The 13,608-nt window shown below is 38.9% G+C and overlaps 1 protein-coding gene across 2 annotated transcripts; it reads right to left on the reverse strand.

Moving 5' to 3' along the window:
• Positions 1-400: 400 nt before the first annotated feature.
• tbccd1 (TBCC domain containing 1) lies at positions 401-12,871 on the reverse strand. 2 transcript variants are annotated; one of them, XM_063005647.1, is made up of 7 exons: positions 12,772-12,871; positions 11,221-11,546; positions 8,129-8,290; positions 6,204-6,570; positions 5,872-6,058; positions 4,101-4,604; positions 401-2,135 (listed from the first exon to the last, which is right to left on the reverse strand). In XM_063005647.1, exons 2-7 carry the CDS (start codon positions 11,542-11,544, stop codon positions 1,925-1,927), a joined length of 1,755 nt encoding a protein of 584 aa, XP_062861717.1. In that variant the 5' UTR covers positions 11,545-11,546; positions 12,772-12,871; the 3' UTR covers positions 401-1,924. The 2 variants fall into 2 exon arrangements, with proteins under 2 accessions (XP_062861717.1, XP_062861718.1); XM_063005648.1 differs by lacking the exon at positions 401-2,135 and adding an exon at positions 2,370-3,068.
• Positions 12,872-13,608: the final 737 nt, after the last annotated feature.

Raw genomic sequence — 13,608 nt, forward strand, 5'->3', positions numbered from 1 at the left:
CAGACCATTAATATTGGACCAAATTGGACTTAACAAAGCTTTTCAATAAAATTCATTGTCCTCATTTATTTATACTCTAGTAACAAAGTCTGACAAGTAGAAAATTAAGTGTCTTCTAATTAAGGTGATATACCTTGTTTCACTGTGTGTTTGCCAAGGTGCTGGAACCTTATATATATTTATTACAAGACCAGAATTGCTAAGCAGTGCTCATAGAAGGCAGAGACACACATACATTGGGAACAATGTAAAAATACAAGTGCAACTACAGCATAAGATATTGTGGACAAACAAGGTTACAGCAGGAAAAACACATACTGGCCATTAAACATGAGCACCATAAAGAAGACATTTGAGCCCATAGGTAGCGATCAGCATGGAAGAAAGCTATCTTTGATCTGTATTTGTTCTATAAAACTATAAAACTTTTTTTTTTTAGAAAATGTAACACAATGTACTTTACATTTAGTGCAAATTAATTATCCTATCCCTATATCAGGGCTTGAAGTATTAGCCAATACCAATGCTAATCTTAGAGCAACTGTACTGAATCTCTGTAACATACCACAGATATCACACTTGTGTCTCTTATGCATAAGTCAAAGATCAGTGGATTAGTGGAAAAACAGATTTTACTTTCATCAACTTGCAGCAGGTCAGGTTTTACCGGAAAACACTGAGTGCAACGCAGAAATAGTCTCAACAGGGCTTTAATCTATTGCAGGACTTTAACCCCCCCAAAACAAAGCCAATCATGTCTGTGTAGATGCCCAGCCAGCTGATTTGATCCCAGAACTCAGCAGTGGTGGACTAGCATAAGACAATAGATAGTAAACCCAACCAATACATAATTTTAAGTTTCAGGACAAGAAGCCACCAATATCTAAAATTAGTTTTTATATTTTAAACTCTTTTGGTGTTTAGGTTCAGAAATCACAGGGTCCTAAAATTTTATTTAATTAACACAGTGTATTGTATTAAAACCATTGCATAGAAAACATCAAATATTAGTGAGCATCATTATAACCCTAGTAAACAGTCAAATCAGATCTGACACTGATCCAGCATACGTTGATCCAGCTCAACACTGGACCTATACAACAGGACTTGATATTAATACAAACATCTCTAATATTAATTTACTAAAAAGATCTACTGCAGTGTAGACTGCATAGAGCACCAACTTATGCTTCCCAATTCATTAATGCTGCAGCACTTTAACTACCATCTTTTTTGTGTGGATTGTGATGCTCAAGTGGGCAGTCATAGCTCAAGCACTGCCAGGTGTTCACTGTTGTGCCACAGAGCAAGGCCATTTATCTTAAATTGCTTACACTGTAGATTACAAAGTCGCTTTGGATGAAAACATCTGCTAAATGCTGTAAATGTAAATACTATTAAATAACTGTAAAATGTCCAACATGTTTACTGAAAGGTACTACATCTTGAATCTCAGCAGAAAAAAATATATGTCACACCTTTTTACAGCTACATTTCCAGCATCTATTTTTCTAACACATGGGTACACAAAGGGCCAGAGTTCAGCAAAGTTTGGTGATTTTTCTGCTCAAGTATTTACTAAACCCTTTAACTTACTGATAAGTTAAATTAAGAGTGTTTGAACAAAGATAATACCAAACTTTTCTGGGCTTGGTCCTTGTTGTGCACGCCTGCTCTATCAAAATTCAGCAAATACAACAAAAGTAGACATTGCATCTCAACTTATCAAGTGTGTTTTGTGCTGTGCAACAGCAGTTACTACATTTTTTTTTCTGTACACAAAGTGCTGATCTGGAATCAGTTCTAAATCTGAGGATGCCAAGCATGCCAGGCAGAGGGAAATCTTCAGCATAATCTAGGGACAAACATTAGGCAGATGCAAACCACACAGAGCATCATAAAGTGTCCATTATGGTGCAGGGGTTCAACAGACAGTGGGCGTGGGGGCTTTTGCTGTGTAATGCTGGGAATGTTCAGCAACGTGGTTGGAATCAATAATGTTTGACCGCTGTGTGAGGTTGGAAGGTGTAAGTGTTGGTGGTAGAAGACTGTCCAGCTCTTGTCTCTGTCCCGTCTCCACCAACCACTCATGGAACTTCTGCTCCACCACAGCCTGTAATTGCCGCCGTTGCTCCCTATGAGACAAACATGTTAACTTAGTGTTTTAACAGCTGTGTTTGTGTTGTGTTCAAACACACCATACAGAATGCATATCAACAAGAACTGCACATTGAAAAACTATGTGCATATGGACAATAAAAACAGCAGAGGACTAAATACTTTTTTGTAATAATAATATAATAATTTTCATTTTTATAGCACCTTTAATTTTACAGTAGTAGAGTGATTTACAGGACACAAAATGGCACAGATACAAGAATACAAATCAAAGAATAAAAAAGAAAAGAACCACATAAAAAATCAGTATATGGTGGAGAAGAGAAATTTCGTATTATTTTTCCTAATATCAATATCAAGAGTTGGTCAACTTCATTACATAGTTTTGTATTTTCAGTTTCATACAAAGCAAGGCCAACCAATTTCCATTTCCTCTCAGCTTTCCTGAAGTCTTGTTTATGTTTTAAGATAGATGGCATAATTATGTGTTTTTGTGTACTCTTTCAAATGTCCCATAAAGCATTGTCCAGTTTTCAGAAGCTTGACCACATTCTTGTTTACTGCATCCGAAGCAACTGTGTTGCTTCTGTACAAATTCTAAGAATGGATAATGCCATGATGCAAATTAGAAGCCAAAATGTGGGTTGCGATGTTGTTTGGGTGAAGTAAATCAGCTTTAAACAGCTCTTTATGATTCCAAAAGTTCATTTTGTCATGCACACATGCAGAGTTAAGCCAGGCATTTAAAGACAACAGTGTGCTGAAATGTACAATCCCCCCATGCACTGTCGGTATGGTCCTGAGATGAACACTTGAGCAGGTGAGAAGTCCAGCAAATCCAGCAGACAATTAAAATACTGCTTCAGTTTTTCCAACTGTTGTCTGTAAACATCACTAGATCCAACATGCACAATTATTTCCTTCACATCCCATGGATGGTCACAGAGAATCTTGGGTAGAACATCACAGAAAGTAACACAGGGAATGGTTAGCTGAATTAACTTGAATTATAAACATTCAGTAATACAGTGTAGGCAAATATTCCGACCGAATGTACTATACATATCTGAACCAGCAGTAAGAAACCAGATAAGAACTGTTGAAGAGCCTGGCTGATGGATGTCCGATAACAGCTCAAGCCAAAGTCTCAAAACTCATCTAGTGATTGTGGAGACTGACATAGGATCAGCCAGAGATTGAATAAAAACATGACACTGAGGTTAATGGGTGCCGCTAGTTGGACTGTCTAATGCTCAACTTCCAAGATGATGATATGTTATTTATACTACGTGATGGAGATTCTCTGTCCAGAGAAAACAAAGGCTGCTGACTGGTCAGGATAAAGGGTGTTCTGGGTGGAACTTCACCCCCCCAACACACTATACAGGGCAGATGGCAGCAAAAAAAACATTCATTTCATAAATGTGTCGTGTTGTAAACTTATACATGCTGACAGTTATATATATTTTAGTTCCTTTGTGGCATTGCCATAGAAATTCAGATGCTTAGCTCCTTATCTTTATGGCAGGACATGCCTAAAATGTGATGGTTGTAAAACTTAGGGCAACTGGATCTCCCTAAATTAGTTAATTATTTTGGGTGCACTTTTGTGCTAAACCTCAGTACAATAACAACAACAATATTAAATTATTTAAAAAAAAGAGAGGCCATCAGTAATATAGTCTAATTTCTCCAAGCAAAAAAGCAGATGCAAATAGATGGGTGCATACTGTGTCAGCAATTTTAATGACTTTGACCGATTTTTAATTAAAATATTGATCTTTAAAAAAATAGGTGAAGTAAAAGTACAAGTAAAATTTATACAAAATGATCAAATGATAAAGCATTCTAAATTGGCTCAATGATATCACATAATTGCTATTGTAAACTTATTTATTTTAAAAAATTTTATATTTAAAATTTGTTTTATTTGTTTTCTTTTACACACTCATATAGTTTAAACAACAAGTCTAGGAGCTTACTTGTTAAAGTGTGCATCCTTCACCATCTTCTGCCAGTTGTGAACTCTCTGCTGACGAGCCCCCAGTGCCTGCTGGTATGATATTGGCAGTCCTCCTGGCACTTCACAGGTATCCCCCTCCATTACAAATGGGACAACCATTGGGCAAAGCAGGTCAGGGGGCAAGATGCAGTAGCAGCCTGGGTCTGATGCGGGACTATCTGGCGCAAACATCAATGGCTGATCCCAGAGGTTTGGCACAACAGCTAGACCCACGCTGGCCATATGGTCCTCCAGACTGGGGTAATGCGTGTGAAAGGGGCCTAGTGTGAGATTGGTATTGCCAGGCAGAAGAAGAGGACGAGTAGGGGTGAGAACGTGAATGGTACAGCAGGTAGAGCTGCCCACCACAAGTCGGCCGGCCACACACACCAGCCTGATGTTTTCACAGCTCTGTACATGCACACTGGTCTCTACCGGGCCCAAAACTACTGTGCTGTCACGGCATTTATCCAGTGTTACTGACCTGCAGAACCAAAACATGAATTTAAAAAGAGTTAGCAGAGAAATCTTATACTGAATCAGGCCACACCCAGAAAGAGGACATTGTATCACACTGACTACCTCACTTTTCTGCCAGGGGAATGCATTTTTTTTAGGTTTTATTAAAGAAAACAGTTCAATCAAGGGTAAAATGTATCGACCTAAATAAGCCAGGCAATGGCTATAAAAGTAGCTAAAAGTAGCAAATTCTGCCCTGAAAGGCCTTGCTCCAACACCAAATTAGGAAAAGTTAAGGACGTATGGAAAATGCGAACCCTTTGCCCAGGTGGTAATCCCTTGCCCATGTGGTTATATTAGCTATTGATGAATGACGGTTCTTGATGCAGTGCCGTCTGAAGAATTGGAGATCATGGGTGTTTAGCTTAGGCTTGAGCCCTTGCTCTTTATACACTGAAATGTTTTGAACCATTTAATGATGATATGCATTGTAGAGGGAGATAAATGGGAAGCTTTTTTGATCTTTCGTTGAGGAACATCTGTAATTTTTTACTGCATTTGTTGACAAACTGGAGATCCTCTGTCCATCTTTGCTTCTCAGAGTCTTTCACGGATACTGCTTTTGTACCAAATCAGTGGAATGTTTTGCAGGCATGAAATGCAGGAATGGATGTTTATTAACAAATGAAGTTGACCAGACAAAACATGAAATATCTTGTGTTTATATTGTCTACAGTAAAATGAAAATCAATGTAAGAAAAACACCTTTTTTTAATTTTATTTGCATTTTACATACTGTCCCAACTTTTTCTGATGTGGGGTTGTAATTTGATGACGAGGTAAATATGTTAAATGAGATGTTAAACACTGTGGTCCACCAGGGGAGGCTACAGAGCACTGAAACAAAAGCAACAAAATCGCAGTGACATTGTCAGTCACCATATAAAAGTAAATAATAATCGTTTTTCTCTTGTCATTTGTCTCTCAGCTATTAGAAAACAAAACATACTAAATATCAGTTTTTAATTGCTTTAAATAAATCATGGTATACATAAGATGCTCCTGCCTAACTTTATCTCTAGCAAATAAAACACTTCATGAAGGGCAAAAACATCTGTTTTGCATCATGGTACATTAAACGTTTGTCTAGTCCATTATTATATTCTTATAACAGAAGTTTGCTGGGTGTTATCTCTTCCACATTCCTGACCCTAGGTAGAGTGGCACTGGGAACAGGCCAAATGCTTTATTATTATTTCAGCAATTGAAGAATCCAAGACAGCAGTTCTTACCTGAGAGGGGAGAGCAGGTAGATATATGACTCACTGCACCTGTGCAGTTTGACGTTGGTGCCGACTAGCTTCTCTGAGTCTTTGGCCAGAGTCTGTTTGTAAACCTGAGACATTACCAACACTCGGCTGCCAACAGGGGCCATATGCGTGTTCCCGGCTATCTTGGCTCTCTTCATGGCACCCTCCACTAAGGGCAAAGACCACACTGTAAATGCTTTCTGCATGCTAAATAGAAGATGTGAGGTCATTTACTCTGTCTAAAACTACACAACACTTTAAATAATGCTTAACAATAATTAAACAGTATAAAAGATTAATGTTTTTCACTGTACCTTGCAGGGTCCATGCCAGCTTCTTGCCCGAGCGCAGACAGTTGAACATACCAAATGGGTTAAGCGTGAGCATTTGGCACAGCCAGCTGTGCAGACGTTTCAGTGAGTAGCTGCGGCTGAGTTTGGAGTATCCAGCTTGGCTTTGAAGTGGTGAACGGCTCATCAGACGATGGAAAGCGTGAACATAGCCACCATGGTTTACTGAACCTTCTAAAAGCAGGCTTAGAGCCTGCAGGGCATCCCCTGAGATCTGGCTGTCCCGCACAGTCTGATCCGACCCACTTGGCTCACCTGGCTCTGCCAGCAGCTCAAGCATCTCAACCAGGTGGGTCTGCACAAAGGTAAGGTGTGCCTGGTCATCCCAATTCTGACAGAGAAGAACAGAAAATAAAGCTTTCACAATCAGTGATGACTACTAAACTTAAATCTATAGTGTAAACAACTGCTCCAATGGAGAGTAATAGCTGAATAGAAAAAATTGTTCTTAGTTTATTTTCCCTTTAACAACTAGACATTTAATGTTGTCATCTTTTATCCAATAACAAATAGCACTGAGCATTTCTATTTCGCTCTTCAGTTTGTATTTTATTCAGACATTCCACTATTATGCCATAAAGTTTCTGCAATTCACATTTACATTTTTCCTTCTACCAGCTTTTTGCTATTGGTTTTGTAGAACACAATTTGATAAAAATAGATGACAATGTAAAAACTGTAAAATAAAAATTCATATACAAAATAGTAATTGATTTTCTGTTGCAATCTTTTTAACATTTAATTAATAATAAAATGTAATTTAACATGATTTAGCAGACCACAAGCCCACAAAAGAAAATGTGGCCTCTGCCTCTGCCCTAAAGTCAAAACTAGCTCATTGAATAATGATCCAAACTAATACAGTGGTCTGCATGGGCACTCACACAGCCCCATAACCCAGCAAGCTACGATGCATGCATTGTGTGTTCTGACACCAGTTTTAACTTTTTTTGGGCAATTTGTGCTATAGTAGTTCTTCTGTGGGATTGGACCACACAAGCAAATCAGTGAGCCTGTCCCTGGCTTTTTAGCTGCCTATCCTTGGACCAATTTAGTGCCTACCACTAACCACTGCATGCCAGGACCTTCCTACAAGACCTGCTTTTGACAAGATTTTGGAGATGTGCTAACCAAGTTGTCCAGCCATCACAACTTAGGCATTGTCTAACTCAGATATGCTGCAAATATGCTTTTGTGCTGGCCGTGATATAGTTTACTATGAAGTGAAGCGGTGCTGCTAACCCTGCTGCTGCGCTACCTTAAACCTCGCACACCATGCAGATTTATGGTTTTTTAAATTTAATCTGGTTAAATTTTGACCTTGATTTTTTTCCAAGCACCACCAATGAGACAAATTGTTTATATAATGTAAATAAAACACAGATGTGGCGAGGAGAAACTGATTTTTACTGTTTCACAAAAGCTGAACTGTTGTATACCACTTCATACTGGAACTAAAGCATTGTAAAAAAAAATGCAGCATGGCGACTAGTAAGCCTTTCTTACTTACACTTGTTGTTGCTCTATATCTCTTTAATATGATTAAATGTACCACTTGGTTGAAGCACTAAAGTTCCAAATCATAACCATTACCAGAATTTTCTTGTTTTAGACTAAAATACATGTCAAACTGCATGTTAACACACTGTCAATACGGTTTAAAGCTGGCATTATACCGGGCAGGGAATGTAAATTATACAGTACACAGTAACACCGTTCTTAATGCTGATGTGATTGACTTGCGCAGTCGTCGGATTAGTAAGTACAACAAGACAATCATAATACACAAGATGGGATTGTCAGAACATCAATAAGTGAAAAAAAAAAAAAAAAACAGTAAACTACAACCCTTCTATTCAAAAGTGATTGGACTCATAGTGCTTGATCACCTTGTTTTGGGTGCTGCTCTTAGCCTCTCTCTCTGAGGAGGTAGATGGTGAGTGAGAACGCGGGCTCGGCCACTCTTCACCGATCAGTGATGTTCGCAGAGAGACGCGGTTCAACTGCTGTAGGTAAAGAAAGAGCAGGAACTGCAACGTGTCCAGAGATAGCTGAGAAAACACAATTAAACACCAGTGAAAAAAATTCCTCATATGTAGGGCCTTACTAAATTAACAAGGAAAGTGCTTAATTTTACTGAATTCGTTTTTCAAAAATCACCAATTTTATGGATTTTTAAAGAAAAGTGCCACATTTCACGGAAATCAATAAATAACACTCATAAATCAAACGATAGAATAAACGGAAGCTACAACCCCAAATCAGAAAAAGTTGGGTTAGTAGTAGTAGAACTTTATTGTCACTGTAAATTGCAACAAGTACAATTACAGCGAAATTAGCCATCCACCCGTCCAAACACTCAATATGACAGGGGGGGGGGGGAAGACAGGACAGGAAGACAGGATAAGAAACAAGAAATAATAAACACATTGGGAGGATAGGAGATAATAAAAACCAGCAACCAGATTGTGCTCCCTGAGGAGCACACTATGGTAACACGAAAAAAAAAAAGCTCCTTAAGCACACAAGCACATGTAAACAAAACATAACATAGCCACACGACCAGCCACTGGTAGGGATGAGGGGATCAAGAGTAACCAACTGCGACAAGCAGCCATCTGGTAATTCGCAGCCAAACCAGCACGCACTAGAGACCTGTCCACGAGTCCATCGCGTATCCTGCCATCTGCGTTCCATCGGGGCATGTGGGTTCCCCCGAACCCGAACTTCTCGATGAGAAGATGGTGTCAATAGCATTCAGAGACCATTTAACCAATTCTATAATTTGTTCTTTGAGGAGCTGTGCTAAGAAAACCTCTGTAGAGTAGAGTAGACGAGACAAGACGATACAGGAGAAGCCGAGCAGGGAAGATAAGGGAGGAGGGAGAAGTGCGACCGTCTTCCACGAGAGCGAGAGAGAAGAGTATGGAAAATGCTAATAAAATAAAAATGCAGTGTTCCCTACATTTACTTTGACTTTCATTTGACTGCAGACAGTTTGAACCAAAGATATTTCATGTTTTGTCTGCTGAACTTTATTTCATTTGTTAATATATCTCCGTTCCGGCATTTCAGGCCTGCAACACATTCCAAAAAGAGTTGGGATGGGGGCAATTTAGGGCTAGTAATAAAACTAAATAATGATGTAATTCCAAACAGGTGATTGTAATCATGGTTTGGTATAAAAGCAACATCCAGGAAAGGCTGAGTCTTTGATGAGCAAAGATGGCCAGAGGATCTCCAGTTTGTCAACAAATGCGTGAGAAAATTATTGAAATGTTTAAAAACAATGTGCCTTAAAAAAAGATTGGAAGGGATTTGCATATTTCCTCCTCTACAGTGCATAATATCATTAAGGAATCTGGAGGAATTTCAGTGCGTAAAGGCCAAGGGCGCAAGCTTAAGCTGAACGCCCGTGATCTTCGATCCCTCAGCAGCACTGCATAAAGAACTGCCACTTAACAATAGCTGGTATAGCCACATGGGTGAGGGATTACTTTGGCAAACCTTTGTCAAGCACTACAATAGGGAGTTACATGCACAAATGCCACTTCAAACTTTACTGTGCAAAAAAGAAGCCTTATGTTAACCATATCCAGAAGCGTGATGCCTCTGGGCTCGGAGGCATCTAGGATGGACCATCACACAGTGGAAACGTGTATTGTGGTCAGATGAATCAGCATTCCAGGTCTTTTTTGGAAAAAATAGATGCCCTGTGCTCTGGACCAAAGACGAAAAGGACCACCCAGACTATTATCAGCAACAAGTCCAAAAGCCAGGGTCTGTCATGGTATGGGGCGGTGTCAATGCCCTTGGCAAAGGTCATTTACACTTCTGTGATGGCAGCATTAATGCAGAAAAGTACATCGAGAACATATGCTGCCTTCAAGAAGTCATCTTTTCCAGGGACGTCCATGCATTTTTCAACAAGACAATGTAAAACCACATGCTGCACACATTACAAAGGCATCGCTGTGGAAGAAGAGGGTACGGGTCCTGACCTGTCTCCAATAGAGAATGTGTGGAGAATTTTGAAATGAAAAATGCAACAACAACAACCCCGTACTGTTGCACATCTTAAGACGTGTTTGCAGGAAGAATGGGACAAAATAAAAGCTGAAACACTAAATCACTTGGTATCCTCTGTGCCAAAACATCTTTTAAGTGTGGTGAAAAGAAATGGCAACATTACAAAGTGGTAAACGCTTTACTGTCCCATCTCTTTTCGGAATGTGTTGCAGGGCTAAAATGCAAGAATGGATGTTTATTAATAAATGAAATGAAGTTGACCAGACAAAACATGAAATTTCTCAGGTTCATCTTCTCTGCAATCAAATAACAGTCAAAGTAAATGTAAGAAACTCTGGGTTTTTTATTATTATTTGCATTTCCCATGCTGTCCCAACTTTTTCTGATTTAGGGTTGTACAATACACAGCATAGCCTACCCTATTGGTCGAATTCAAACCTAGAACATCCAGCAACAGTGCTTCATGTTCTGTATCAAAGACGGAAATACTTGTCCGTGTTTTGACACAAGCCTCTCTGCGTCCCCAGAATTGGTCACCAGAATAGGTTGGGATAGACAGGTAGTTTTTGTTTTGTCCAAACTGAGTAGTGTTTTTAGCTGCTTTACACATTTTGACTAACCAATTAGTAACTCAATTGCCATAAGACTGCTAGGACCCCCTCATAGTGCAAAATAACCAGTAAATGTAAGGTACTTTATAGCTACACAAATGAGAAATGTTAAATAGCAAACATTACATTTTGAATTTCACTGAAAATTGCTTATTACAAGAGAAAAGGCTCATCTGCACAGTTCATGACACGATTTTTTATGGCTGTGAATTAGGTAGGGCCTTAGTCATATATAGGCTAGCAACACAGGAAATCTACGAGGGAGGTGTTTAAAAAAAACTTTTTAATCCCTACATTATCACTTTATAAGTGTTATATACACACTGTGTTTTTTGCTTCACCTTGCTGCGTTGCCGGTCAAGATCCCGTGGGGTCTGTCTCTGAGAAAGAGCTTCAGCCCATTCTAGTTTCTCCTCAGCAGAGCGCTGCACCAACAGGTTGAAGGTCTCAAAGTAAAGCCATGCCAACTCCTCAGGCAACTGCAACTTGCCACAGGCAATGTGCCTCCACATATGCCAGCCTAGGTGGGGAAAACAGCCCTCACGGGTGCGCACATAGCAAGCCATCTTACGTAGATAATGCATGCTTAGTTTGCTCGGAGGAGCAGCCTGCAGCACAGCAAGAAGGAATGGCTCCAGGCGAGGCCACACACTCACACTCTCCATTTCTGTAGTTTTATTAAAAAACACAGACAATAACTAGCACCCATGCAAAATAAACAAACAAACCTACATGGTGATCTCAAAATAAATAAAAATATGTAACTTTAACAAGTGCTTTATGATTTCCATAAGATAGCTTTTCAAACCATTAATTTTTCAACATCATCAGTAGTTGGCAACAGTCAGACATCTTTTACTTTCTCCGAACACAAATTCTCCAGATAAAAGACGCATGGTGAAACCTGATTTTAACTATCTTTATTTTTCCCTCTTTGCGCATGGGATCCAGGTTTTGTGTTCCTTGCACTATGTAATACATATTCATGAACTGGCCAAAAAAAAACTCTGAAATAGAAGCCACCCATGAAACCCAGCTTTTTGTTTTGTTCAAGATTGTTTTCTCCTCATGTGACCAATGTTCCTTCTTACTAATGTCATTTGATTATGTATGGCATGCACTGCCTTAACTTTTGAATCTATTCCTCTTAAAACGTTTTTTCGTGACTAATGCACATGTGTTTTAACACCTACTTTTTTGCTCCTTTATGTCTTAGTTGTCATGTTAGTTAGTTGTCAAGATAAGTGGCAGATTAAAGGTTAACAAAAAAAGCAGAGAGAAATAAAGAGTGTAGATGCTTCTAGACAGGTGCATTAAAATACTCTTAACCATTTAATTATCTTATTAACCACCATGTCTGTGCCATGTAGAAAAATTATAAACAGGTCCAGCTGGAGTGGCAAAAAAAAAATGTTGAAAAAGTGATGGGGACAAATAATCCCTGACTTACTATAGTTGCAACAGGTGGGCAAATGCACATGAGGCATACACCAAGAGAAAGATACAGATCTAGATACCAGAAGATGGCTGTTATGATATGGGTGCATTTTATCTGGTATGGTTACGGTCCAGAGCACTTCTATAGCTTAATTATACAGTAAACAAACAAACAACCATGCTTTGTGCAACTCTCTTTAGGTAATAGCGCCACAGGTTTCTTGACAACCACAGCATACGTGACGCTTCACTGACTGTTACTGACCCTTTTAACAAGGTTCTAACAGGGTTATTTGGTCTGTCGGTCCTGGATTCTGTAAAGTTGCTTTGAGACAATGTCCACTGTAAAAAGCGCTATACAAATAAATTTGACGATGATGTTAACAAAGGAGCCAAACAAATGCACGCGCCCACAAACACACAACTGCTCACAGTAACCTGTTACAGCGGCTTACTTGTAGCATCCGGACGACCTTCTCTCGGCCCAACAGCGGCTTCCGAAGTTACCACCGTGTAGAGTAAATAGTGTAAAAAAGCATCTCAGCATTTAGTGTAACTAACTGTACTGAAGTCAGATCAAGAATTAAAACCTAACATTGAAATAAACAGTCAGCTTCAATCAGCTTAATGGCGCCACAAAAAGCGCGCACTGTAAACGGTTATGCGGTTTACTGTTTCTTACTGATTTAAGCTCTAAACTTAATATAAAGTGTGCTACTCTGTGATAAACTTCAAACTTTATAAGCGTCTTTCTAACTGAAAGTTTTAGTATGGTTTTAAACAGCTTATCGAACTCTCCTTTAGCTAGCGGTTGCCGTTGTTCTGTCGATTTATCCTACCCATCGATTTGTCCTACTGAGCATGCGCACATCGGTTTTGACTCGTTGCGGGGAACGCCTATAATTCTGTGCTACCTTTGCCTAATTTATTTGTTCTAGCGGTTAGTAACGTATGGTTTCGTTTTAATTCTTTAAAAAGTTTAAAGTTTAAGTGTATGTATATGTAATGCTGTTATTATGTGACTTTAAAAAAAAAAAGCTATATAAAAATATTCAAAGTGCTTAAATGAGCTGTACTTGATTGATTACAGTTAAATAACTGTGTATCTTAATAATGCTGTGTTAACGTTGTATTTAACCACGTTTATACATGCCTTTGGTAATTTTAGATGCGTTTTTCATACATCTAGAAAAGCCAATCATTTTTAAATAACCATCTGCGACCTTAACATTATGACAACACAAAATGTATTAGGTTATTTTTCAGTTTTGTGCTTTATTAGCAGTTCAATA

Source organism: Trichomycterus rosablanca, chromosome 12 (genome assembly GCF_030014385.1).
Source record: "Trichomycterus rosablanca isolate fTriRos1 chromosome 12, fTriRos1.hap1, whole genome shotgun sequence".
Lineage (NCBI taxonomy): Eukaryota > Metazoa > Chordata > Actinopteri > Siluriformes > Trichomycteridae > Trichomycterus > Trichomycterus rosablanca.

Excerpts from the sequence above, each read along its gene's own strand:
- tbccd1 (XM_063005647.1), bottom strand. The coding sequence starts at position 11,544 with ATGGAGAGTGTGAGTGTGTGGCCTCGCCTGGAGCCATTCCTTCTTGCT. Across the intron at positions 8,291-11,220 it reads TTGACCGGCAACGCAGCAAG|CTATCTCTGGACACGTTGCA; the intron begins GTGAAGCAAAAA and ends GTGTTTTCTCAG. Across the intron at positions 4,605-5,871 it reads TACCTGCTCTCCCCTCTCAG|GTCAGTAACACTGGATAAAT; the intron begins GTAAGAACTGCT and ends TTGGTTCTGCAG.